Source organism: Solanum verrucosum, unplaced genomic scaffold (genome assembly GCF_900185275.1).
Source record: "Solanum verrucosum unplaced genomic scaffold, falcon-dt-bn FXZP01000261.1, whole genome shotgun sequence".
NCBI classification, from domain to species: Eukaryota; Viridiplantae; Streptophyta; class Magnoliopsida; order Solanales; family Solanaceae; genus Solanum; species Solanum verrucosum.
In genome coordinates this window covers 1,170,376-1,197,145 of record NW_026019969.1, presented here as the reverse complement: position 1 = coordinate 1,197,145, position 26,770 = coordinate 1,170,376, and the positions used below count along the sequence as shown (strand labels likewise).

At 35.3% G+C, this 26,770-nt stretch overlaps 4 protein-coding genes across 4 annotated transcripts in view; 3 read left to right on the top strand and 1 right to left on the bottom strand.

The window, feature by feature from the left end:
- Positions 1 to 2,924, top strand: part of LOC125815581 (uncharacterized) — a 120,372-nt gene extending 117,448 nt beyond the window's left edge. The window contains exon 4 of the mRNA XM_049495083.1: positions 2,837 to 2,924. The gene's annotated coding sequence lies outside the window, so the exon portion shown is untranslated. The remainder of the gene's footprint in view (positions 1 to 2,836) is intronic.
- On the top strand, positions 55 to 11,254 carry LOC125815560 (K(+) efflux antiporter 2, chloroplastic). The gene is made up of 21 exons (XM_049495059.1): positions 55 to 191; positions 378 to 2,040; positions 2,206 to 2,377; positions 2,478 to 2,568; positions 2,852 to 2,988; positions 3,079 to 3,138; positions 3,254 to 3,373; positions 3,753 to 3,821; positions 4,044 to 4,109; positions 4,317 to 4,406; positions 4,823 to 4,927; positions 5,029 to 5,157; positions 5,512 to 5,721; positions 6,177 to 6,326; positions 7,422 to 7,475; positions 7,596 to 7,654; positions 9,777 to 9,843; positions 9,916 to 10,092; positions 10,336 to 10,392; positions 10,584 to 10,658; positions 10,770 to 11,254. Exons 2-21 carry the CDS (start codon positions 446 to 448, stop codon positions 10,890 to 10,892), a joined length of 3,606 nt encoding a protein of 1,201 aa, XP_049351016.1. The 5' UTR covers positions 55 to 191; positions 378 to 445; the 3' UTR covers positions 10,893 to 11,254.
- Positions 11,255 to 11,720: 466 nt separating this feature from the next.
- On the top strand, positions 11,721 to 17,151 carry LOC125815573 (bifunctional protein FolD 4, chloroplastic). Its single transcript, XM_049495073.1, has 5 exons — positions 11,721 to 12,017; positions 12,587 to 12,912; positions 15,715 to 15,951; positions 16,086 to 16,253; positions 16,542 to 17,151. Exons 1-5 carry the CDS (start codon positions 11,816 to 11,818, stop codon positions 16,710 to 16,712), a joined length of 1,104 nt encoding a protein of 367 aa, XP_049351030.1. The 5' UTR covers positions 11,721 to 11,815; the 3' UTR covers positions 16,713 to 17,151.
- Positions 17,152 to 24,927: 7,776 nt separating this feature from the next.
- LOC125816310 (uncharacterized) lies at positions 24,928 to 25,488 on the bottom strand. Its single transcript, XM_049495896.1, has one exon. The coding sequence runs from the start codon at positions 25,486 to 25,488 to the stop codon at positions 24,928 to 24,930; it is 561 nt and encodes a 186-aa protein (XP_049351853.1).
- Positions 25,489 to 26,770: the final 1,282 nt, after the last annotated feature.

Genomic DNA, 26,770 nt, shown 5'->3' with positions numbered 1-26,770 from the left:
CTTTTCAAGTAAGCACAGAGTCGCTAAACGAAAGGCTCTTTCTTCTTCGGACTGTTCGGACAAAGCTATAAAAAATCGATAGGAAGAGCCAATAGCAAAGTCAATCTATCATTTTCTGACCTAATTTTTCTCTCAAATTCCGCCGTACTGAAGATATCGATATCTACTCTCACTGTCACTTCTCTGTATCGGTAAATTCAAATTTCTCTTCAACTCTTCTTTGTTGAGTATGTGTATTGAAGCGGAATGTTGATTAATTGCAAAATCTATTTTCAGTTTGTTATGGTGATTTTAGCTGATTATTTGCTGTAGGGTGAATTGGTTTTGTAAAATTTGTTGATGATTGGAATAGAAACTTGTTTTGTTTGTTTTGTTAGGTGATTTGAGGTAATGAGAATTACGGTTTGGTGTTTTTTTGACGTTTAGTGAATTAGAGGAGAGGAGGATGGGATTTGCTTACTGTTTATGGCAGCCGAATGCTTCGCATTGTGGTGAAGCTTTGAACTACAGTAGGAAAAGCAGCTGTGATGTAGGATTGAAGCATAAATTGCTTGGAAATGCTAGGGTTATATGTAGGAATCGGCCTGGGAGAAGGTTGAAACGGATTGTGGGATGTAGTAATAATAGTTTAGCATATTCGAGGATACGATTGAGTTGTGCTTTGTGGAAATCTGATTCAAGTGGGAATTTGGCGGGTGTGAAGGCTTCTAGGGGAGTAAAGTTGCCTCGGTGTCAGGAGAATGATTCACTTGCTTTTATTGATGGTAATGGTAGAAATGTGGAGTCCAGTGGGAGTGCTGAGGAGGGATCTTTGAGTGTTAGTGCTAATGGCATCGCTGAAATTAGTAGCGCTAAGGAGTTGGAGGAAGACAAAGGAGAAGAAAAGGAAGGGGATAATTTGGATGAACTAAGGGAGTTGTTGCAGAAGGCACTCAAGGATCTGGAAGTTGCACAGCTGAACAGCACAATGTTTGAGGAAAAAGCGCAGAAGATATCAGAAGCTGCTATAGCATTAAAGGATGAATCTGCTAATGCATGGGATGATGTGAACAAACAACTTGACAGTATTGAAGAGATTGTAGTTGAAGAGATGATCGCTAAAGAAGCAGTTCAAAAAGCAACAATGGCCCTTTCTTTGGCTGAGGCAAGGCTTCTAGTTGCTCTCGATTCAATACAAACTGCAAAACAAGGACGTATGTCTTCAAAAACTTCTGAAGAAAGCAAAGGGGAAGAATCAACTTCATTGATGGAGGAAGAGACAACACTTTCAGCTGCTCAGGAAGATATGGAGGAGTGTCGGAACCGGTTGGAAAATTGTGAGGCTATATTGAGGCGGCTGCAGAACAAAAAAGAAGAGCTGCAAAAAGAGGCTGACAGGTTGAATGATCTAGCTGAGGAAGCACAAATCAAGGTTTTAAAAGCCGAGGAAGCTGTTTCAAACATAATGCTTTTAGCCGAACAAGCTGTTGCTTATGAGCTCGAGGCTACTCAACGGGTGAATGATGCGGAGATTGCTTTGCAGAAAGCCGAGAAGAACCTAGCTGTATCACCTCTTGACACTGCAGAAACTTCAGTCGTACAGAATGGATCATCAGCTCTAGGCCAAGTGTCGGTGGATGGGACCCTTTGTGAGGATGAGGTATTCCCTAGAAATTCAGTTGAGAGTGTTATTGATAAAGATCGGGAGGTACAACTGGAGGATGCTTGGGTGGCCAGTGGGCTATTGTCTGATGAGAGTGACGATGAAGATAGAAAGTTAGTTCTAGACTCCTCAAAAGATTCTGATTCTGATGCAGAAAAACCAAAAAGTGTTCAAACTGTGAGGCAGGAGGTCAACAAGGAATCAGCTAGGGACAGTTCACCGCTTAGTGCTCCCAAAGCATTATTGAAGAAATCATCTCGTTTCTTGCCTGCATCTTTCTTCTCATTTCCCTCAGATGGTGAAGAGTTCACACCTGCTTCAGTTTTCCAGAGTCTCATTGAATCGGCAAGGAATCAATTGCCCAAGCTGGTGGTTGGCTCATTACTGATGGGAGCAGGGTACAACTACTATAACACTATCCATTCTTTGTTTCTTTTAGAAGATGAAACTAATCTCAGTAGCTGCATGTATAAGTGCCTCGTTAGGATACAATCTTTGTATCATTAGATTGATATAGCTTGTTGTGGTTATGGCATTTGATATGCTTCTGACATCTGTCACAGAATTGCCTTTTACCTCAATCGATCAGAGCGAATTTTTCAGTCATTTCAGCCGCCAGACATAATTACCACAAGCATTGATGAGGTCTCGACAAATGCAAGACCTCTGGTTCGACAAATAAGAAAACTTCCCAAGAAACTTAAGACACTAATGGAGATGCTTCCTCATCAAGAGGCATGCCTCTTAAACTCCCACTAGTTTAATGCCTGCCATCACCATTTTGTTAGGATGGGGCTTTACTTTTACTTGCTAATGGTGTTGTTTCTCATTTCAGATAAATGAGGAAGAAGCTTCTCTTTTTGACATGCTATGGCTATTGCTTGCAAGTGTTATCTTTGTGCCCATCTTCCAGAAAATTCCAGGAGGTAATTGAATTTTGCTACCTTCTTTATTGCATGAGGACAGTGACTTGTGGCTTATTATGTATGATAATTTCACCAAACTTGTTCTTGATGTAAAGGTTTCCTGCTAGGTCTTTCCTTGAACATGTTCTAAAGGTTGAAACATGATCTTTGCTTATTGGACACTAAGTTTTTTGTGACCTTGATGTAAATCACAGATATTGTGTTCTTTGCTCCTCCGTGATAGACCGTAGATGTACTCGTGTTTCCTATTAATGGTTCATCTTCTCTGTGCTGTAATGTATAGGAAGTCCTGTCCTTGGGTATTTGGCTGCTGGAATCTTGATTGGACCTTATGGTCTGTCTATCATACGTCATGTACATGGGACCAAGGCTATAGCTGAATTTGGAGTTGTCTTCCTGCTATTTAACATTGGCTTAGAGGTAGACTCTAGGAAAATTGACTAGTTTATTTCTTTCTGAATGTGTTACAAATACTGCCTTAATAACTTCTGTTTGTATTCTCTTCGACAGCTATCTGTTGAGAGACTAAGTTCTATGAAGAAATACGTTTTTGGATTGGGCAGTGCTCAGGTAATTGCAAAAGTTTGAGCACTTGGTATTATTAACCCACCACCATATTGCTTACTAGAGGGTCTCAACGAATTAGCTTTTCACACTAATTAGTAATTTCAATAAATGAACGCAGGTCTTAGTGACAGCTGTGGTGGTCGGGTTAGTTGCTAATTTGGTTGCCGGGCAGGCTGGACCTGCTGCAATTGTGATTGGGAATGGGCTTGCCTTATCTTCCACTGCTGTCGTCCTCCAGGTAAATCCTTCTATATCTTTAGCAGGTCTTCCTTGCTAGATGAATGATGGGCAAGATTTGGCACTTAGTGGTTTTGTATACTCATTAAATACGTTGATTTGGTGACCAGTTCAACACTCTAATCAAAGTTAATGCTTAAAAAGGGAACATTATTATGATATGTTCCCCAAAATCCAGAAGCAGTAATTCTTGATAATGGCTTATGCTGAGATATCAAATCAGCATTGGAGTTTTCCTTATATTTTCTTTGTTGATTCAACATGTTTTCTACAATCCAAGGCATTGTAGTTTATCTATATATGGTTTGTCTGTGTGCCTGTGACTCTTACTCATTGTAAATGAAACTTTAGTAACTAATGATTATGTTGCCTATCTGCAGGTATTGCAGGAGCGTGGTGAGAGCACATCACGACATGGACGAGCTACATTTTCCGTATTGCTCTTTCAGGTATCCGCATATAGACAGTACAAAGCTGTCGCATCTTTCTCATGAGATGGGTGTTGAAACTTATAATATTATGTGTATCTAGGCATACACACAACTCACATATATGTACTTTCCATCACCGTATAGGTGCTGTTATGCACTTGAAATGATATACTTGTGCTGTGACACTTTTAGAATTTTCTTTGTGATATGATTTAACAATTTTTTCCTTTTATCCCCCAGGATCTGGCGGTAGTTGTTCTACTCATACTGATACCACTAATTTCACCAAATTCATCAAAAGGAGGGGTATAGACTCTTTTACATTACCGACTGTCTTCTGAAAAATAATTTGAAATTTTGTTGTTTTGAACTTTTTATAATTACGATTCCAGCAATATGAGGTTCTGGACCTCAAATCACATGCAAAAACAACATTCTTTCCTTTCGATAGCTGTGAGTACACACTGTTGCCATTTTCCAAATTGCCTTGTTATAACAGAACTTTCTTATTAGATTGGTTTCCGAGCAATAGCTGAGGCCCTTGGTTTGGCTGCTGTAAAGGCAATTGTAGCCATCACTGCCATTATTGCCGGAGGACGTCTGGTAAGCTGTTTGTTCGTGTAGAATCTCTTCCAATATTATAAATGCTTCAGATTTGTAGTATATAGTTTTTAAGTCCAAACTACATCTCTTATGACATTTGACCGTGGTCTTTCATTTTCTATTGCCTATAGATTATTAAAATTAATTTTTTGATTTTTGACTGTTACAAAAGATAATTAGGGTGTTAAATCCAGTTTTCATTTTTTGCAAGTCTTGTAAGATATTTTTCTGTTAAATCCAAGGACTCTATGTATACCGGTTAGAAAAGAGTAAACAGTAAATCTGTCCGGCTATTAGTGTAAAAATCCCAATATTAATTAGGGTACTAATTACACTTTTCATTTTACAAGTCTCGTAATATATTTTGCTGTTAAATCCGAGGACACTAATATGTTCGTTCTCTGTTCTGATTTTAGCTGTTGCGGCCTATTTATAAGCAGATTGCAGAGAACCAAAATGCAGAAATATTTTCGGCAAATACGCTCCTTGTTATCCTAGGGACTAGTCTTCTGACTGCCAGGGTACTTACAAAATTCTTACGGGTCCATCTATACTGGCCAAGTTTGTTAGAGCCGTTATTTTGTGGAGGCTACGATGTGTTAACTGACATGAATTAATGCAGGCTGGCCTTTCAATGGCTTTGGGTGCATTTTTAGCTGGTCTGCTTCTGGCAGAAACTGAATTTTCGTTGCAAGTTGAATCAGATATTGCTCCATATCGTGGACTCCTGCTGGGTCTCTTTTTCATGACGGTAGGTGATAATGATCTTGTTTGGTGGACAATGTGAATGCAGTTTTGTAATCCTACAACTAGTCATTCAGAGTTAAGGTAGGATAGGTCTTGGTAAGGTTCTATTTACATTTTAAAATTCTTTCTCTAGTGTTCTCGCCAGCTTGTAGAGCTTAACTGTCTCTCCTGAGTTGTTCTCATTGAATGACTGTACTTGTGAGTTCTGTAATACCACTTCAGCTGTGTAGCAAACAAAATTTTATCTATTTTAATCAACTTTTATCAAGGATGAAATGAGAGTTGTCCATGAATATATTTATTATGACTATGGGTGCTTTGCGTCTTTACAACTGAACAAGTATTATCTGGCTTGCAGGTTGGAATGTCCATTGATCCCAAGCTTCTTCTTTCAAACTTTCCAGTGATTATGGGCTCACTGGGACTTCTATTAGGTGGCAAGACTATCTTGGTTGCATTAATTGGTAAACTGTTTGGTATTTCAATTGTATCGGCAGTAAGAGTTGGTCTCCTACTTGCTCCGGGTGGAGAGTTTGCCTTTGTAGCCTTTGGTGAAGCTGTCAATCAGGTTTATTTCTTTGATAGCTTTAACCTTTCACAAGCAATTCATATCCGTTAATAAAATTCTTTTATTCCATTTTTTCTCCCTCTCTTGCGATGCTGTTTAAACATCTTCTGTTCCTTTGTCAAGGAATTGTGGACCTTTTCTACAAATGACCTGTGTACTGAAATCAAATGTTGAGCTTGTCTGATCCTGTTGTTGGGAAAGTGGAGACTAATTACCATCAATCCTTCCAGTTTCTATCTACGTCGGCCATCTTATATCTACTTACATTTCTCTTATTTCATGAGGCTTGTTCGCCCTTATCTACCCTTAAATAGATTTGAAGCTGCAACTTATCTGGACAGTACAATGCTAAGATCTATGAGGAATTTTGCCCCATGACAAAAATATATCTTCTTAGAATAAGTGTATTAGCTTATTTAATGATTCCTCATTGGTTTTACCTTCTTTTTTTCCAGGGAATAATGTCTCCTGAATTGTCATCTCTGCTGTTTCTTGTGGTTGGAATTTCAATGGCCCTCACACCATATCTAGCTGCTGGAGGTCAATTAATAGCATCTCGTTTTGAGCTGCAAGATGTGCGAAGTTTATTGCCTGATGAAAGTGAGGTACTGCCTCCTACTTTTGGTGGCACTAGTTTTCTTCTTTGGCTTTAGCAAGGATGAAACTAATGAACCGTGTACATGTTTGCAAATTCTTATATTTTGACCCCTAAAGACAGATCACACTAAAGCCTCTGTTTTTCGTTTCTACAATTTTCGAACATTTAGTATATTCTACTTGATTACATCTTACTTCAAGCAAAATATAGCTGCCAAAAGTAGGTGCATGTCACATAATTATTTGTTGTGGTGCTAGATTTGTGAGTAGATCACAGAAAAATACAGTTAGACCTGTACTTCAGGTTCAGGACCTTGCAAGTTTACACAAAATAGTTTGGTTTCAGGTTGTCAATAGTTACTGGGTATAAATTAAAGGGCCAAGGTTAAGGGGCATAGTACTGTTGTTAAGAAAACCATAAAGTAGTTCTGGAGACGAGGAAAGCTGGAATTTTGGTGCTAGAAAACATTTCCTTTTACTCCCCTTCCCTTTCTCAAATTTCTTCATCCCTGGCTGTCCTTCCATTTCTCAAATTTTTTCATCCCTGGCTGTCCTTCCCTTTCTCAAATTTCTTCATCCCTAGCTGCTTTCTCCTTTCAATGCCTTTCTTTTATCCTGGTTCATCTCTCAAGTTTCGTGCTGTACTTTGTTGTTGCTACTTAAGTTTCGTGCCTCAGTGTTGTGGCACTAAGCCTTCTGAACCCTTGTAGTTTCTCTGCCTTTTTACTTTTGGCACAATTTTATTTTTTGCAAGGAGGTATTCTTGCCTTGAAAAGTAATTATCTATGGAATTATAGATCCATCTCATCTCTGATTAGGTTTCCTCTGAACCTAATGCCTCACTTGGTTTTCCTTCTGAGCTTATTTAACTCATTGCTGCTTTGCTCTATATAAGATGTTATCGTTAACGTTAGCATTTATTAAGAAGATCATTGGTATGAGAAGTAACAGATGTTCAGTTACCAAAGTTCATTACTTGAAGGACTACAACATGTAATGATATCTTTCTGGATTATTACCTGCATAAATGTAAAGAAGATTTCACTGACTTCAATCGGTTGCTTAAAATAATATAAATTAATAGTTCCTTTTTTCTTTTCCAGACAGATGATTTGCAAGATCATATCATTATTTGTGGATTTGGTCGCGTTGGCCAGGTTTTGCCCCCTGCTTTCATGAATTAGTTAATTGATCATTTGACGAATCATTGTCAAACTTTGGAAAAATGAAGCTATCCATCCCAGCTTCTGTCTGCTGAGTTAGTTTCATCTTAACAGATCATTGCCCAACTTCTCTCCGAGCGACTGATTCCGTTTGTTGCGCTTGATGTGCGAAGGTATGATTCTCTTTTTGCTCACATTCAACTGGTTTCAGCTCCTGTGGGTTCAGTGAAGGTTAGAATTTTATATATTTTTCACAACTTATCTCTCAACAGCACCTCCACTATCAACTACTCTTAAAAGCCTGGTCCTTTATATCTAACCAGATGCAAGAACATGGTTTTCCTTTATAAGATATTATGCTGTAGAGAATGTTTACCCCTGAGGAAACAGAGCCAATGAGTAACTATTATCAAGTTTCATGACTTCCCAATGGTTTGTGATATTCTCATTATATATGAGTTGTAGTATTTTTTTGCAAGTTTTTTATGATATAGCATCTCAGTGCAATGTGGAAATAGAAACTGAACAACTGAAAATCAGAAGATGCCAATTTTTTTTAGAATCGTTATTTAAAGAAGATATTTATTCTTTGCAATTTGTTATTCCCTCCAGCTTATATGACAATCTTACTATTTTGGGACATCCCAAATTGTTTGATATGTTCCATTGTTACTCTATACAACTTTCAGGAATTCAAATACTTTTACTAGTTAAATTTTAAACCTTGATGTAATATTTTTTCAATCAAACCAATTTTCTGCCCACTTAATTGACTATTTTGTTAAAATACTCAAGTAAAAATGACATCTTACCTCTACCCCACAAAGGTAGGGTTTGCGTACATCCACCCTCCCTAGGCTCCACTTGTGGGATTACGTCGGGTATGTTGTTGTTACTCAAGTAAAAATGACATCTTAAAGACTCAAACTTGGTGTCCTATCAAACATCATTATACAAAATGAGGTAGAAGGAAGTTTTATTAGGTAGTATAATAATTCAGTCATGAAAGCAAGCAATGAAATTGACTTATATAGTTTGTTAATTGTGAGTCATCAGTCATCATCCGCTTTTAGGATTTAAAGTAAAAGTTTATTTTTCTGTATCTATATACATGTTCACATTCATGCATGCATCAAAGGAATAACAATGAAAGAGAAGAGGACGATGGCTTCCCAAAAGAGTGCCGCAGTGCCAAGCCGGAGAATTGAGGAAATTGAACCAGATTGTAGTAGTCTTTTAATGAACTATTAGATTATTTTTACAAATCAGATTTGAATATTTGAATGTTAATCAAAGGCCAAACAGATAGATAGCCCCTTAAAACTTGTCACAAATTTTCGTAAGAGACCTAGAGTAAGGCTTGTAAAATTGTACCTATTGAACACCTGATCCATGTTTAAACTGTGTCCTATTAGACATATTGCTGACATGGCATGATGTGTGTAAGGCATTTTGACATGGCATGATCCATGTTTAAGAGCGTGGAAGGCATTTTGAATAAAATTAAATCTCTCGTCTTCATTCTCTTTCCCTGCCACCACCTCCTCCCCCATCCCGGCACCACCATAATGCCTTTACTCTTCCCCTTCCCCTTCTCCCTCTGCCACCACCTCCACACCAGATTTGTGTCTTCCGTTCTGCCTTCTCTCCTCACTACTGCACCCAATCCCCACCACCAGAAAGAAACTTCAAAAAGGAAAAGAAGTGTGAGAGTTAGAAGGGAGAAGAGAGATCGTCAGAGTTGGTTTGAGCAATTCTGCTGTAAATTTCAACCAAAATTATCTATCATTACCTTGAATGGAAACCAATTCTAATCTAACCAGAGAGTAAAGGAGATTTGAGGCTACAAGCTGAAGATTCTAGTTGAGCAAAAACAAAGCAACCAAGATACCATGGTGGCTAAAGTCAATTACCAACGAATCCTTGAATTCGTTCAATGAATTTATGAACTGCGTAAGTCTATGGGCGGATATGAAATCAAAGAAATTCATTTCCACAACTAAAACCACCATGAAAGAAGCTTTAGAAGCAACTGGCCCTGAGCAAATATAAATGGGTATTAGAGTTTCCTTATATGTTGGAGTTTTGATTGTGATTGGATCCTGAATATCACCATATTCATCCTGGAGTACTTTTCAGTAGTTGATTATAAGAGCATCAACAAGCTGAGTTTAACTTTATTATTGTATCTAAAGAAATCTTGGGAAGGGGGTGTGCAGGAGATCTTGTTCACTTATATTATCCAATTATTATCATGATGCTCGTCTTAATAAATGTTTTTTATAATAAATGCAGTGAGCGTGTTGCAGTTGGTCGTGCACTTGACCTTCCTGTATACTTTGGTGATGCTGGTAGCCGAGAGGTAAACCAAATTTCTTAACTTACAAATATGGTGTGGATATTTTATTTTGACATTCTGATTCTCGATTTATAGGTTCTTCATAAAGTTGGAGCTGAAAGAGCATGTGCTGCCGCAATAACATTAGATACTCCTGGTGCAAATTACAGAACTGTTTGGGCCTTGAACAAGTACTTTCCCAATGTGAAAACATTTGTACGTGCTCATGATGTGGATCATGGCCTTAATTTAGAGAAGGCTGGAGCAACAGCGGTATCTTTCTTATTCTAATTTCTGCTATTGATCTTTTTGTTGGAAACTTCGTTCATGTTGGTTGCACTTAGGATTCTCTGGATAACATCAAGATTCTGAGCCTTGAAATATTTATACATTTGCTGTTGTATTAACATTGTGCTACAGTGACATCTCTAGTTGTAACATATTATGCATGAAAGAGGGAATAGTTGGATAAATGATGAACAATGCATAAATTGAGGTGGATAAATGTTTTTACAGGTTGTGCCCGAGACCTTGGAACCAAGCCTGCAGTTGGCCGCTGCTGTCCTTGCACAAGTAAGTAGATTTGATAGATTGGTTAGAGATCTGTTCTACTGTATACTTGAGCATTCTTGATGGGTTGTTGGATCTTGTGATGCAATAATCTATCCTTTGCATCTCGACCTCCTTGTAGTTGGCTTTTGACATTCTTTAACCATTCCTTGAGTGAAACAAATAAAATTCTGAGTATATATTATATCTTCTAGGCTAAGCTGCCAATGTCGGAGATAGCAGCAACAATCAACGAGTTTAGGTCCCGCCACCTCTCTGAGCTTACTGAGGTAAATTATACTTGCACTACTTGTCTTTGCATTTGGAGTGTTGCTAGAGGTTGCATCCGTTTCAGATTTTGTTAGATATTTAATACAAATACACTTGATTTTGTTTTGCAGCTATGTGAAACTAGCGGAAGTTCTCTAGGCTATGGTTTTTCTCGTGTGGTGAGTAAAGCCAAAGCTCCGCCCTCAGACTCATCGGATGAGAACCAAGTCAGTGAAGGAACACTAGCAATATGATACCCATTAGAAGAAACAAGAATCTGCATTGCTTGGACCTACAACCAAAAACGAAGGGCAATAGAAGGGAAGATAGTCCTATAAGTGTATAGTGTTTTTAGTTAACCCCCATTTTTAAAAGAATGTACAGAAGTATAGCAAGCAAGAAGCTATGCAGGAGAGCAAATTTCTTTTATGGCATAACCACTAGGTGATAGACCTTTTAATTGCTTTGGTTCGAAAAGTTTTTGTTTTTGCATTTCAGGATATAAGGTCATCCAGGTAGTTTGCATCGATATAGTTGAATGTATGCAAAAGCTACGTGGAAAATTCTTGCATATCAAAAAGAAAGGATGCCTTTCTGGAATATTTTTTTTTCCAAGTATATGATGGGAACCACTGAAAATTAAAAGTTTTTTTTTTTGTCCAAAATTATTCTGGAGGAGATTAGCCTTTAGATTTCTTTTTTAACTGAGAGTATAACTTTGTTCTGCTGTGTGTTTTGAATTTTTTTTACCTTATAGATGTAATAGTTTCCAAAGCCTACTTTTTATCATGGGTTTTTTTAGGTAATTAGATTATAAATTTAGAGCTCGTTTGGATACTTTCAAGTAAAAAATAAAAAAAGTAAGGGAAATCTACTTTTAGTTTTAAACATATTTTAACCTTGCTAGATATTTCCAAAATCTAAAATTAAGTATTCATTAAGAAAAAGATCAAAGTTAATTGTACTTAATAAAAAATGATAGGAACTGAATTAAAATTTAGCTATAACCGAGGGACCAACAGTACAATTAAGCCAAATCTGAAAAGAAACTCCTTTTTCTGATTAAAAATTAAATGGTCCAAAACCCTACGGCAAAAAATCTAAAACCCCAAACACAAAAAACGGTGCAAGCATAGGGCTGAGACTCAGAGCTCAACTTCATCTTCTTTGTCGGAAAATGGCGTCATCTCCGATAACAATGATGAAGATGAAGTTAAACAACTGCTCACCGCCGTCAACCGCCGCCGCAGCTCGGTTTTTACCACTTCTTGGGCCCCACCAAATTCGCTTCCGTTCCTCTCTGGCTCTCTTTCACAACCCATCTTTTCCCAGAACCATCATCACTCGTTCAACGTTTTCCTCTTCCTCCATCATCACTGGTAAATTCTTTTACTGTGCAATTCCCAAGCTTTTAAGTTGCTTTGTAAGTATATCTTTGTTTGGAATATGGATTTGTAAAAAGGGTAAAGGTAGTACATTTTTTTTTTGGCGAATGAACTAGATATTGAGGAATTGCCAATACATAAAATCTATGTTTTCAGTGAAGTTATAATATTGGCAAGCTGTTTTAGGCGTGATGTTAAGAATCTTAAGCTAGAAGATGACCAAACAAGAATTCAGAGATCTAAAATGGGATTAATTGATGGTATAGGTATTAAAAGTTCAGACCTTTACTAAATAAACCATCTCTGTAAGCTGTTTAATTGGTCAGAGAGATGTGTCTACAATTTTTTAAACTTCAGTATTCTTAGGTAAGTTGGTTGAGAATTTCGCGCACTTGAAGTGTTTGGTCCTTGGCTCATAGTTGGGCCTTTTACCTTTTAACGCCATTGTTTTACTCTGGATTTTTTCTTGCATGTTCCCCAACTGTCTGGTTTCGTGGCATTTTTGGTTTGGTTTGACGGACCTACCTTCTAAAGATTTTTGAATTATTTGCATTGCTGTGCAGCTGCAATGGCTAGTGAGGCATCGGTAAAAGTGATTGATGGGAAAAAAGTTGCAAAAGATGTCAGAGATGAAATAAATGCCGAAATAACTAGGATGAAAGATTCGATTGGTGTTGTTCCTGGCCTGGCAGTTATACTTGTTGGGGATAGGAAAGATTCTGCAACTTATGTTCGCAACAAGAAAAAAGCTTGTGAAACTGCTGGGATCAAATCCTATGAAGTGTGTTTGCCTGAGAACTCAACAGAAGAAGAAGTTCTCAAGTATATTTCAGACTTCAATGATGATCCTATGGTTCATGGAATTCTTGTTCAGCTACCATTACCTTCGGTATGCTACTAAACCTTTTGTCTTTTATTGCTGAATTTTCTTAGAGTTAAGAATGTTTGACGTTCGACTTCATCTGGATTAGTTTTATCCAAGATGGATATGGATGAGTTGTGTTCCCAGAATCATGTCTAAATTGTTACTGTTGGATCTCCCTTGTCATTTTTTTGTTACTGTTGTATGAATTGGATCTTAAGAGAGAGAAACTGCTGATCTATATCAGTTCAGTTTATCAGATAGTACGCTGTGACATCATTTGTGGTTGCTAATCAACAAGATACCCTGTATAGTCCCACAAGTGGAGTTTGGGGAGGGTGGGATGTACGCAGACCTTACCCTACCGTTGTCGTATTGAGAGGTTGTTTCCGATAGAACCTAGCTCAAGAAATCATTTTAAAGAACATGATTTGAAAGGAATGCAAGAGTAAAAAGATATGACGAGAATATTGAAGAATGAGAAGTAATGACTCAAAAAATATTACAGATAACCAAAGTTAATCAGATTGTTAATTTGGTGCTTCATAAAACTAGTCCCCAACAGATTTGATCTTTGTAGTAACAGTAATCAAAGTTAATCAGATCATGTTCATGTATGATGAAGAGAAAATACTCTATGTTATGGATGAGTTTATAGATCAATGATATATCTCAAAGCTATTCCACTTCTGATAGAGTTGATATCTTTCTAGACCTTTATCTTTTTTTTTTGAGAAGGTAACAGTCTTGTATTATATTCCAAAAAATCAAACCTGCCACAACTTGTTACAGGTTTACTAATTACAAATAAAAGGAGAGTATCAGGAAGATCTTCAATCCTAAATAAACAAAAATTACAAGGTGCCTAAAGCATTCATTACTGATTCTAGATCTTCCATATACTCCTGTTTACACCAAAAATGAAATAAAACCAAGCAATTCAACTTCATCTTCTGGATGCTGTTACTTTTGTTCTGGAAGCATCTGAGGTTCCTCTCTTTCCACACAGACCACCAGATACAGGTGGGGATGATCTTCCATCTTTCTTTATGACCAGAAATGTAGGCAAAGCTACTCCATATCTTCAGGGCCTGGACAATATTTCTTGGCATCACCCAAAAAAGGTCCTTCCAATTGATGAAAATGCTCCACAAAATATTAGTGATCCTACAGTGAAGAAAGAGGTGATTGACTGTTTCAGCCTCTTCTCCACACAGGAAACACCTAGGGCTCAGGTGGATACCCCTTTTCATGAGGTTCTCCTGAGTCAAAACAGCCTGCTTTGCTAGTAGCCAAGTGAAGCAGGACACTTTAGGAGGTATTTTAACTTTCCAGATAAGTTTCCATGGCCAGCCAGTAACCTGATGGGTGAAAGAGTTGAACTTTTTGTAAGCTTCCTTCACACTAAAATTTCCGTTGCAGTTATGATTCCAAAACAATCCATCTTGGGAGGTAGAAGTTCCTTTGAATTGTTCAAGGATTCCAAAGAAATCTACTAGTCTTTGGATCTCCCAATCATTTAGGGGCCTTCTAAAACTCAAATTCCATCCCTAATTTGACCAAACTTCTGCCACAGTGTCTTTTTGTTGTTGGTTCAGAATGTAGATATCTGGGAAGAGGGTTTTTAGAGAGCCTTGTTCTAACCAGCTGTCCTCCCAGAAAAAGACCTTCATGCCATTTCCAATTCTAATGCTGCAATTTTCTCTTAATTTTGGCCAGAAATTTCTGATGGCCCTCCAGATGCTAGTTCCATAAGTACTAGTGACCATTTTGGTAGACCAGTGGTCCTCCATTTCATACTTCTGCTTGATAAGTTCTTTCCATAGTGCATGTTCACTGGAAGCTAGTCTCCATAGCGATTTCATCATAAGGCTTTGGTTCTGAATCTTCAAATTCCTTACCCCAAGACCTCCTTTTTGTTTGCTCCCAATCAATTTATCCCACTTAACCAAGTGGAATTTCTTAGTGTCACTGTTTCCTTCCCATAGGAAATTCCTCCTTATTGCATCAAGTCTGTTAATGACCCCATCTGGGATAGGAAAGATAGACATCATGTAGGTAGGCATGGAGTCAAGAACACTATTGATGAGAGTGAGTCTCCCGCCAAAGGAGAGATATTGACTCTTCCAGCTCACCAATCTTCTTTCACACTTCTCGACCACCTCATTCCAGATTCCTGAAGACTTGCTTTCTGCTCCTAGTGGCATGCCCAAATATACAGTTGGTAATTCGCCAGTCCTCCCCCCAAGTGTACCAGCCAGAGAGGTTAGATTGATGACCTCATTCACTGGGTATAGGAAGCTTTTTTCCCAATTGATATGTAGTCCTGATATGGCTTCAAATAGCACGAATATGACTCTGAGAACCATCAGTTGGTTTCTGTTGGCATCACAGAAAACCAGAGTATCATCAGCATATTGTAAGTGTGTAATCTCCATGTCACAACCCACCCTATTTGATACTCTGAAGCCCCTCAACCATAGTTTCTCTTGAGCAATCTTCAACATATCATTGAGTCCCTCCATAGCTATAATGAATAAGAAAGGAGACAGAGGGTCTCCTTGTCTTAATCCTCTCTGTGAAGAGAAGAAACCTGTAGGAGAGCCATTGATTAGAATAGAATATTTCACAGTACTGATGCAAAACTTTATCCATCTCACCCATCTACCACCAAAACCTCTTTTGGATAAGGTCTCCAGCAAAAAATTCCAGTTGAGATGGTCATATGCTTTCTGAATGTCCAGCTTGCATAGAATGCCTGGCACCTTGCTTCTAATCCTAGACCTTTATCTTCTAATTTGAATTTTGTCTTCATCAACTTTGGATCAGCATATGGATGAGGAGAAAATCCTACATGCTGTTTGCATTGAGAAGGATGTAGATGGATTCCACCCACTAAATATTGGCCAGCTTGCGATGCGAGGTAGAGAGCCCTTATTTGTCCCCTGTACACCCAAAGGATGCATTGAGCTTCTTCATCGGTACAATGTGGAAATCAAGGGGAAAAAAGCGGTTGTCATTGGCAGGAGCAATATAGTTGGAATGCCTGCTGCCTTGCTGCTGCAGGTAATAGTCTAATAAACAGTGATCTTCTTGTGAGAGAGCCTTTTTTCTGATAGCATTGTATTGAGCTCTTAGTCTCTTATAATTATGTGTATTACTTTTGTCCTTTCCAATGTTTCTTCCTATTCTTACACTAGAGGGAAGATGCCACCGTCAGCATTGTTCATTCCAGAACCAAGAACCCAGAGGAGATCACAAGACAAGCAGATATCATAATAGCAGCTGTAGGGAAACCAAACATGGTTAGAGGTAGCTGGATCAAGCCTGGGGCAGTAATTATTGATGTTGGGATTAATCCTGTGGAGGTGTGAAAGCTATATACTGTTTTCTTCTAATTGTCATCCTCGTGATTATGCAGTAATTTTTGTGTGTTATTGTGCCTTTCCCAGCATGCTCTTCAAATAAATATGATAGAATTGCTAGTTCAAGGACCACTTTAAGAATGTAGTAATTATTATTTTTTGTTTAACAATATTCCCATCACAGCGATACACCCCAAAAGAAAGAAAAAACAGAAACAATATCCCTATAGTGGAATGCATGTTTGCCTTCTGATTTCCCTAGATGAGTGCTGATTTTATTCTGTCCAACAGGATGCTACAAATCCTCGAGGCTATCGATTAGTTGGAGATGTTTGTTATGAGGAGGCCATCAAGGTTGCTTCAGCTATTACTCCTGTTCCTGGAGGAGTTGGGCCCATGACTATAGCAATGCTTCTCTCCAATACTTTGTTATCAGCAAAGCGAATTAACAACTTCAAGTGAGATTTTGAAGTTCAGTAGTCTAACCAGGTGGGCCATATTGTTGAGCTTCTCAGCTGTTTTTCCTGTCTCTTAGTCGGCATGTATCTGCCTTTATGAGCTTGTAGTGTGAAAACTAACTTTAAGGAACAAAGGATCTAAACGATCTTCAACTCGAGGGACAATGATAAGCTACCTAAGAGGTGCAGTCAAAGCTGGATACCATGACATACTTTATAGAGTTTGGTAGGGAATAAGGTCTGATGGCGGAAATCAAGTCTTAGGTGAAACAAGTTCGCCCACTATGGTTTGATTGCACATTTTAATCCCTTTTTTCCTTTCGGATTGTTGTCTTCAGTTGTTGAGTGGTCTGACTGAAGCTCTTGTACTCAGAACAATTGTATATGTGCTATTAGCTGTATGGTTTGTCCAACATATATGCAGATTCATATCATTTGAGTAACATGATGCTGGTAAAAATGCCTCTTTGAACTCTCAAGAATATAGCACTATGACTAATTTTACATCCATGCATTTGCAGTGCCTTTATTCCTTCAATAAAATAAAATGTTCTACTGATATAAAATATGGATATTCATTGTTATTTTTTACCCATCTTTTCACCTCTGATCAGATTTTTTTTTTCCAAATTGACATAGTCGTTCCTTATTGTGTATTTCTTTCGTCCTTTTAAGGAAAAATAATAATGAAAGGAGTGCTGCTGATTCAAAAGTTTGTTTTCTGGTTATAGTGAATTTGCTACTTTTAAATAATACATACAAATGTCATTTTTTTCCTTGAACAGCTCCAAAACTCATGACATTACCTATTCAAAAAGTCATTTCAAACATCCTAGGCCAAAAGTTTGATAGATGCTTTCTATTATATCTCGATCATATTGATTGTGCTCCCTCTGTCTCAAATTGTATGGAGATTTCTAAGACGCTTATGTCATCCATGGTCCCTTAAAGTTATTTTGTGTAATTTGCTTAGACACTTCAACTCAGCATTGTACCTATTATAGACACTCCAATATCAACATATACATACATATCAAACACTAACACACAATTAATCCATAAATTTAGAATTTAGTTAATTTTTAAAAAGAAATTTAGAATTATAAATTCAAGTTTTTGATTTTATAACTTTCAAAAGAACTTTGTCTAAAGAGTTAATTAAACTATTCAAATCTTATATTAATAATATAAATATAAATAAAGTTCTTAACAATAAGATCTATGACAATGTATTATAAACACATAGCTAAAATCCCCTTTACTTAAAATAACCTTTGTCAATATAAATAAACAGTATTATTAACCTATGGAAAAAATTGTTATTATTTTGAGAAAATGGTGGAGTCCAAGTCCTATAGGATGCTTCATTTAAAAAAACCTAAAAACTATATGTTCAAACTCTTTGTTATAGCTGTTTGTATTTAAAATGATTCTCTGTTAATTCTATTATATCTGTTTATATTTTTTTCTAAATTCTCCGTTAAAAATTCTAAAGAATTCTCTGTTCAAAGGACTTTGTTTTTTAGAACAATTCTGATAGAAGTTTAAACTATTTTATTTTTTGCAATTTGCTTCACAGCTCATGATGTAACATTTGTAACTGAAAATATTTTCAGCAGAACATAACAGATATTGACTATTCATGTGTTCTAACTATGGTAAAGTTACTAAATATAATATAATATTTAATTGTTAAATCAATTATTTTCATTTTAATATATATTTTTTAAGTGCCCATGGTGACCATTACCCATTTGGGTGATGGTTGTGATATTAGATTTCCGTTGGGTGCATCCTATAAGTGGGTATCAATGAGGTCCATTTGGGTAATGATTGCAATATTAGATTTCTTTTGAAAGAAATTGGAGATATAAATTTTAGATATTAGTAAAATTGTAAATTTGGAACAAAATGAAATCTTAAGTTGTTTAGCCAAACAACATTTATATAATTTTTTCTTGTAATATGCAAAATCTCAGAAATTCATTTAAAATGAAAGAAAAAAAATTAAAATTATATTTTTCGTTCCTGCAATATTGAGATTCGGACATCAATACCATTTTTTTAATCAAAGACACCATACTCAATAGTATTACATCGCTGATACTCACTAGTGAAAGTTGATATTGATATTATGATAATGAATTATTTATTAAATTAAACTAATAAAGTTATGTATTTTTTTGAAATTTTACTGGATATATTATTATTGTTGTACTTCTTCAATTTTCATTTATTTAATATTAGTAATAAATATACATTTATCAAATTGTGTATTGTATAAAATAAGTATAGAGTAAAATTTATGAAGTATAAGAATAAAAACACTTGAAGTATGTTTCTTTGGTTGAATTTTGTAAAAATTTCGTATGTTTTGTGTTTACTGATAATAGTTGCGGCTTTGACCAATTCACCTGGATGAGTTTTTGGTTATTGAAGTGCACAGTTAAATATATAACCCTTACTTAAGGTGTATATATATATATATATAAATTTTTTTGAAAAGTTACCGGATGCACGTACACCCTCACAGATTAATGTGGATCCGCCTCTGCTTACGCTACCATTGCTAGGACTTTTCTCATTGTCTGTTTTCTTATTTTACTCCCTTCATCTCGATTTGAGTATTTTAGTTTGAATGGACACGAAATTTAAGAAACAAATGGAGAATTTTGAATCTTGTGATTTTAATTATACTTGTCAGTAGAATGTTGAAATTGAAAAACTTACCGAATATAAGATGATGCACTTTTTCTGGGATATATAAAAAAAAAGGTAAGACACTTGGGACAGAGGGTGTAATTGCTTGGAAAGAAAAAGAGTAGGTCTATAAGTTGAAGAACATTGTGTAGAAGATCCATAAATTTATGGGAACAAAGGTGTATTTTAACGGCATTTTTTAGTAAGCATATCAAATGCAGATTTGAGTAGTTTCAAACTTTTAATCATACTTCTATTTCACAGGCCAAGCATGTATAAGCCTAAAAATGATAAAGTTAAATTACATTAAACTGAAAAATGCAGCTATGTAGATGCGGTAAAATTGCGGAAAAAATCTAAACTTGGTGGTTACTCAACTTTGTTGGATAGTCTACTTAGAAAGTCACTCAACCAATTTAAATAATTTTCACTAAATTTTGTTAAAATAAAAAAATTCTTTTAAGCTAAATTTTTAATTAAAAACAATAAAATACCCATTTTAAGTATTTTGTTGATCCGCTTAGCTAAAATTATGATCAAATATATATTCACCTAGATCCTTTTATTTTAGGGAATTTTACGTAATAACTCATGATACTTAGACATATTATTACTTTTTTACGGAGAAAATGGTCTAAAATTCCCTCAACCTATACCCGAAATCTCAACTACACTTATTCATTACGAGAGTCCTATTACCCCCTTACACTATTTTAAAGTAGAATTATTTGCTCCCTAAATGATGAGGTGGCAAAGAAAGTGTAGCTGAGAGGTAAAAATAATAATAAAAACTTTAATTTTAAAAGTATTTCTTATATTTCATATTATAATTTTTTTATTCTTCAAAAATCTTTATGTTTCCTTTAATTTTTTTAATCGTCTTTCTTCTTCTCTTCATCAAAGAAACATAAGTTGCTTTTTATTGTCTTTGTTCTTCTCTTCGTCAAAGCAACATCGGTGGCGGCTCTACTCCACCACCAGGTCGTCGCCCTCACCAACTGTTCATTATTAAGTTAACTTTTATTCTCAAATCACAAATTTCTCACAATAAATTCACTTCTAATCAGTGTGAAAAATTGATAATAACTCAAAATCAAAATTGAAAGTCATAGGCGGTGGCTTTGCTCTGCCACCAGGTCGCCGCCCTCACTAACCTCTCATCATTAAGACCATCTCCAATTCCACTCTATTTTACTCTCCATTCTCTATATTTGGAGAGTAAAATAGAGAATGAGCTCTCCAACCACCCTCCATTTCACTCTTTATTCTCCATATATAGAGAGTTGAATAGTAGTTCTCCAAATTTGGAGAACTACTATTCACACTCTCTATTTAACTTTTTCATTATTTTATTATTATTTCTATTGTTTTGTAATTAACATATTATTTTTCATAAAGGGCTATGAATTAAATCTCTAATATTTTTAATTCTTTTTAAATGTAATATAATATTTTTAAAAATATATATTATTTAATATTTACTACTTTCATTCCGAATTAATAATATTTCAATTTTTTAATTCCTTTTTTATCAATTTAATATAATTTGATTTTATTATTAATTTTCACTGTAAATAATGCACAATTTTAAATGGTCTACAATTGTTCAAACTATTCGTAATTCACGTTCTCAAAAGAAGAAATATTACGCAATGAAACAAGAATCGAGCCGAAAAGATGTTGAACGTACATTCGGAGGTTTACAATCACGTTTTGCAATTATTGTAGGACAATCACGTTTTTGGAGAAAGGAAGTGTTGCATGATATAATGACTACATACATTATATTGCACAACATGATAATCGAGGATGGACGTAATCTTAATGCACCAATTCAAGATGTCGTAGAGGCTCCAATTGCAACGACAAAAATGGTGGTAGATGAAAATCTTTGATTTGAACAATTTTTAGCTAGACATAAAAAAATTACGGACAAAAATGCTCATTTTGAACTCCATAACGTGTTAATAGAGCATTTATGTGAGCAACCTAATAATCTTGAAAGTTATTATATATTGCTTATATAATTATTTTTCATTAATGATTTCACTTTTATTTGAATTGTTCATGAATTTGTATATTATATAATATTTGCTTCCAATTTATGTTATTTAGAAATTTAGAATAAAATATAATTTTATATTAAAAAAAGAATTTGAAAAAACAAAATTTTATATCAAATGAAAATTATATAAAAGTGATTATTTCGAAAAAAAGAAAGAAGAGATTTATATTATGAAATAAGAAAATAAGAATGAAATAGAAATAATAATATAATATTGAGGAGAGAGAAAAATATTCTTTTTTGGAGAGTAAAATAGAGAATTGGGTTAAAGTCGATTGTCTGAAAAAATAGAGAACTCTATATTTGAAGAGTGAAATAGAGAATAGGATTGGAGATGCCTAAGGTAACTTTCATTCTCAAATCACAAATTTCTCACAGTAAATTCACTTCTCATTAGTGCGAATATTGACAATAACTCAAAATCAAAATCGAAAGTCAAGAGGATCAAAATTTAGGGTCATTAATGGAGAAAAAATCATCAAGTAGTTGATCCATCAATGGAGTAGAATTCATCAATGAAATCATTGGTTGAAAAACCCATTAAATGGAAAACACCCAATAATCGAAATGGGTTTCTCAACATTGTTTTATTCTAGCTTCAATAGAGAGCATCAAAATTTTTCTAGTGCTTATAACTCCGGTGAAGCTCGAAGATGATGGTGACAATAATAGAATGTATCCTCAAATCTGAAAAATTAATTTGTCAGATCAAAATAAAAGAGTAATGGAAAAGGAAAGTGAAAGAGGAAAATATAGATGAAAAATAATTGCAGAATAAAGGATTTTTTTTTTTTTTAAAAAAAAGGTAATATTACCTGGCAGGGCGCATGCAAATCACTTTTCAGATAAATCTGGGCATGCATTTTTAAAGGGGTATATATTATACTTTTAAAATGTTCAGGGGGTAATAAGACCCCCCCGTAAAGAATAAGTGTGTAGTTGAGAATTGGGTAATAGATTAGGGGGATTTTAGACCATTTTCTCCCTTTTTACGTTAAAAAAACTTATATGGAAATTTCCTTATTTTAAATCATTCTATTTGTTCAAATTATTTCCTTATGAAAATTGATTAGGTGATTTTTTTAGGTAAAATATCAATACATAAGTGACTTTCTAAGTAAACAATCATAAGTTGACTGACTTTTGGGTTATGAAACAAAATTGATGAGTGAATTCCTAAGTAAATTATACTTAGTTGAGTAACTTTCTAAGTGAGCTAAATGGTGATGAGTAAGACAATTGGTTTTTGAAGTTGGTTTAAGACAATTGGTTTTTGAAATGGTTGGTTATTTTCTTTAGAGTTTCGAAGCCTTTCTAATATTTGAAATTTGGTAACGCCTTGAAAATTTGATGTCTCGAGTTTCAGACTCAATTTTGATGGGATGCTCGTTGATGAATCATTTTCAAGCCACTTAAAAAAAGAGCATGCACCAATTGCACAGTTAAAGAATTATCGACCTGGGTTCGTATCGGTGTGTGACGTCCTCAACATAGCTAAATTACCACAATGACAAGCGTAAGATTTTTTTGCATTGGGTGTTTGAGATGCTTGAGACATAATAAAAAGAGATGTTTAAGTATTATAAAATAGAATAGGATGGAAAAGTTCATGAATTCTTCTTTTTATACACTAAAAAAAGCAAATGTTACCGTTGAAAAGTAGCAATTTGTACTTTGTTACCGTTGTAAAACTTGGATAATTGAGTATTGTCACTGTTGGTAAAAATATATAGATATTTAAGACAGTCGATATTTTTTCATGTGCTTGATTTAGATTGTACCAACGACATCTACACTTCAACACTAATAAGGCAAATATGGGTTGATATCATGATCCATAAATGTTCTATACTGCACCTACTGGAGTATGACGCTTAAATATAGACTGTAGCTAATATAATTTAAAAGGGAGAATGATTAACTAATAATAAATAATATTATTAAAATTTGTTAAATTACATAAGTTTAAACAAGTAATGTAAAGGTCCAAATACATTGGGGGTAGAGATAAATGATGTATGAGAAAGAGTTGTAGTTATACAATGAACATCTTCAAACTAATGTGTGAAGAATGCACAAGTATGAACGAGGAATAGTTATGTGTGGTTATACAATCAACATCTTTACAACATAAGCATGTGATCATGTATGAGTCCATATAAATTGGGGTGACAATCAACAATGTGTGGTTGAACAAGTGACATTCTCACAACATACTTGTGTTTTCTCAAACATTGTTCTAAGGATGTTGATTGTATAACCACAATTCTTCCTCGTACATCACTAATCACCACACCCAATTTATGTGGACTCTTACATGATCATATGACTTGTTTAAATTTATTTAATTGGATAAATTTCAAATATATAATTTATTATTAATTAATTGCTGTCTTTTTTAAATTCTACTTAGTTTTGATCTATATATAAGTGTCAGATTCTAGTTGGTGAAGTAACGATAATGCGTTAACATAGATATAAACCTGAATATACCTTACTAAAGTCAGAGTGTAAGTCTCATATCTCATACATACACCTTACACATATAGATGTATCGATTGTATAAAGGGTTCATATATTTTGATAACCAGTAAATATTTAGATATACAAAATTTACAACGGTAAAAAAAAGTTCAAATTGCTACTATTTTTAATGGTAACATCTATATTTTTGACAATTCATTAAGGATTCGTTTGGTTGAGTGTATATGCAAATAATGCTTGTATTAGTTATACTTAGATTATTTCTTAAGCATTGTTTGATTTGGTGCATTAAAAATAGTCACAAATATCATTCTAATTCTAATTCTTAATCATATTTTAATTCATGCATTAGAATCATTGCATTACAAACACCATGCATTTTCATATATTAATAATTTTCATATATATATAGACAGTGTGCAAAATGTATGTCATCTTTTGATTGATCTATATTAGATCATGAGTAATTACGATAATAGAGGACAATAAATTGACGAAAATGCTAGCAGTTGCTTGATTACAGTAGCAAAAAAAAAAACAGAAGCTCGATTACAGTAGCAAAAAACAAACAGTAGCTTCATTACAAAAACAAATTCAACCAAGCTTGTTTAAGATTTATTGTTGTTCACACATGTAGTTCTCTTGTGTCCGATTCTCTTACAAATTGAACATTTGTTCCTCTCTTGCTCTTGAAATTCTCACCGATGCCTTTGACACATTTTTTTTTTTTTTTTCTTCCAAGCTTGGTATCGACAAGAGGCGGATGAATGTTCACATTAAGCAATTCTTCTGGAACACACCATTCCGACTTGAGGGGGACAACATTAATAGAATCCATGTATGCAAGAAGGTACGCTTCAACTTTCTACAAAGGCGAAGAGTACTCATAGATGCTCATACCATACTCATTGCCATGCTTCGATCGCAAAACGGCCATCGCATGAGCACAAAGTATCTTGATCAAGTCATATTACCTACATGAACATGACTTTTCCAATAGGTCCACATAGGCAGTAACACCCGCACCGAACACAATAAATTGATTGCCATCCCCGATTATATTCTCCACATACAAGGAAGCGCCCTCTATCATTTTTTTTCTTGCGATTTTTTCCGCAGCTGACACCATTTGATTATCCATTGATTTGAGGATATATGTATGCCTCTCCCTAAATAATTCTCCAAACCTCTTAGTAATCAAATTAAATATAGATGCCACGGGATACTCTTTTTCGTCTATCAACATAGCATTGAGTGACTCGACGATATTTGTGGTCATCACATCATATCTATTGCCAGGATAATGTGCCCTGCTCCACTTCTCAAAACCAATATCATGCTCAAGGACGATGGTTGCCGCGGGGCATTTGTTCTTGAATTCTACAAAATGATTGTCAAACTCCTCCAAAGAATAAGCATTTGCCGCATTGTTATAAAGATAAAGGTAATCTCCACAATGATGATTTACGCAGAGATTTTCACCGAGGTGCTTCGTATAATATCCGTGACCTTGATTGTAAACGTTCACCATACCGTTGGCGATACTCTTGTATCTATCGGAGATAAAACACAAATCTGGTTCATCGATCACAATTTCCTTCAATTTCTCAAAAAAGAATGTCTAAGATGCATCATTCTCTTTGTCCACGACATAATAGGCAATCGGATAAACATGATTCTCCGTATGTTGTGCAACAACGCTCAACAACACGCCCTCGTATTTACCATGTAAATGAGTGCCATCAACCGCAATTGCCTTTCTCATGTGGGCAAATCCCTTAATACAAGCACCAAAGCCAAGAAATAATACATGAACCTATGACTATCCTCGTTTACCATGGGACAATAACTAGAACCAACATTAAGTGTCTCGAACATGTAAGAAAAAGCCGGTAAGCATGAATATCCGTTCTCCGCTGTCCCTCAGACCATTTCTTTAGCAACCACACCACCTTTTCAATATTTCCAATAGCTTGGACTACAATGAAAAGAATTAAACATAACTCTTTGAATCTCTTTAACATTTGGACCCTTGCCATCACGATACATATTTACACAAAGTGAAGTAATCACTTTGATTGAAATTTTTCTATGGCTATTGTTGGCATGTTCAACGCCACAACTATGTTTACCAATGTACTTATAGATACGAAATCTATCCGAACACTCATATTTCCTCGCCCACAACATACATGCACAATTGCGAGTTACACATTTCACCTTTAAGTATTTAGTACAACTCTTCACAGTAGCAAAATCAAGACTTTTTTGCCGCTGCTTCGGCTAATAACAATTGCAACTCATTTTTGTTACTGAAAGTTTGGTTTATACATAAATTAGTTCCATCGGAGAAGGAATGATTGGATTGTGATCCCAATTCCTTTTGTACCTACATTTCTTCACAACATTTGGGTTTGGGATCTTTCGCATCTACCGGCTGATTTTCCACATTAGTTGGATCATCATGTATATTCATTGAATGATCACCCAAGCTCTCATTTGAATTATCACCCAAGATTTCCTTTGAATGATCACCCAATCTTTCATTTCCAATCGAATCATTGTCGCCGTTAAATGAATTAATTGGTTCAATTGGAGGCCTCGCATTGACGTTTATTCTCAATGTAGGCCTAGAGCCATCAATACCAATATCTAACATGTACAAGCTCACGTGCCTATCATTTTTTATGAATGTGGGATGTATGTTTCCCCTCCCATTCATTTGATAGCTACCAAGTCATTTGGCTCGCAAGTTAACTCACCGGCCTCAATTACACCTGCAATCATATCGTCATATGAACCATTGCGATGCA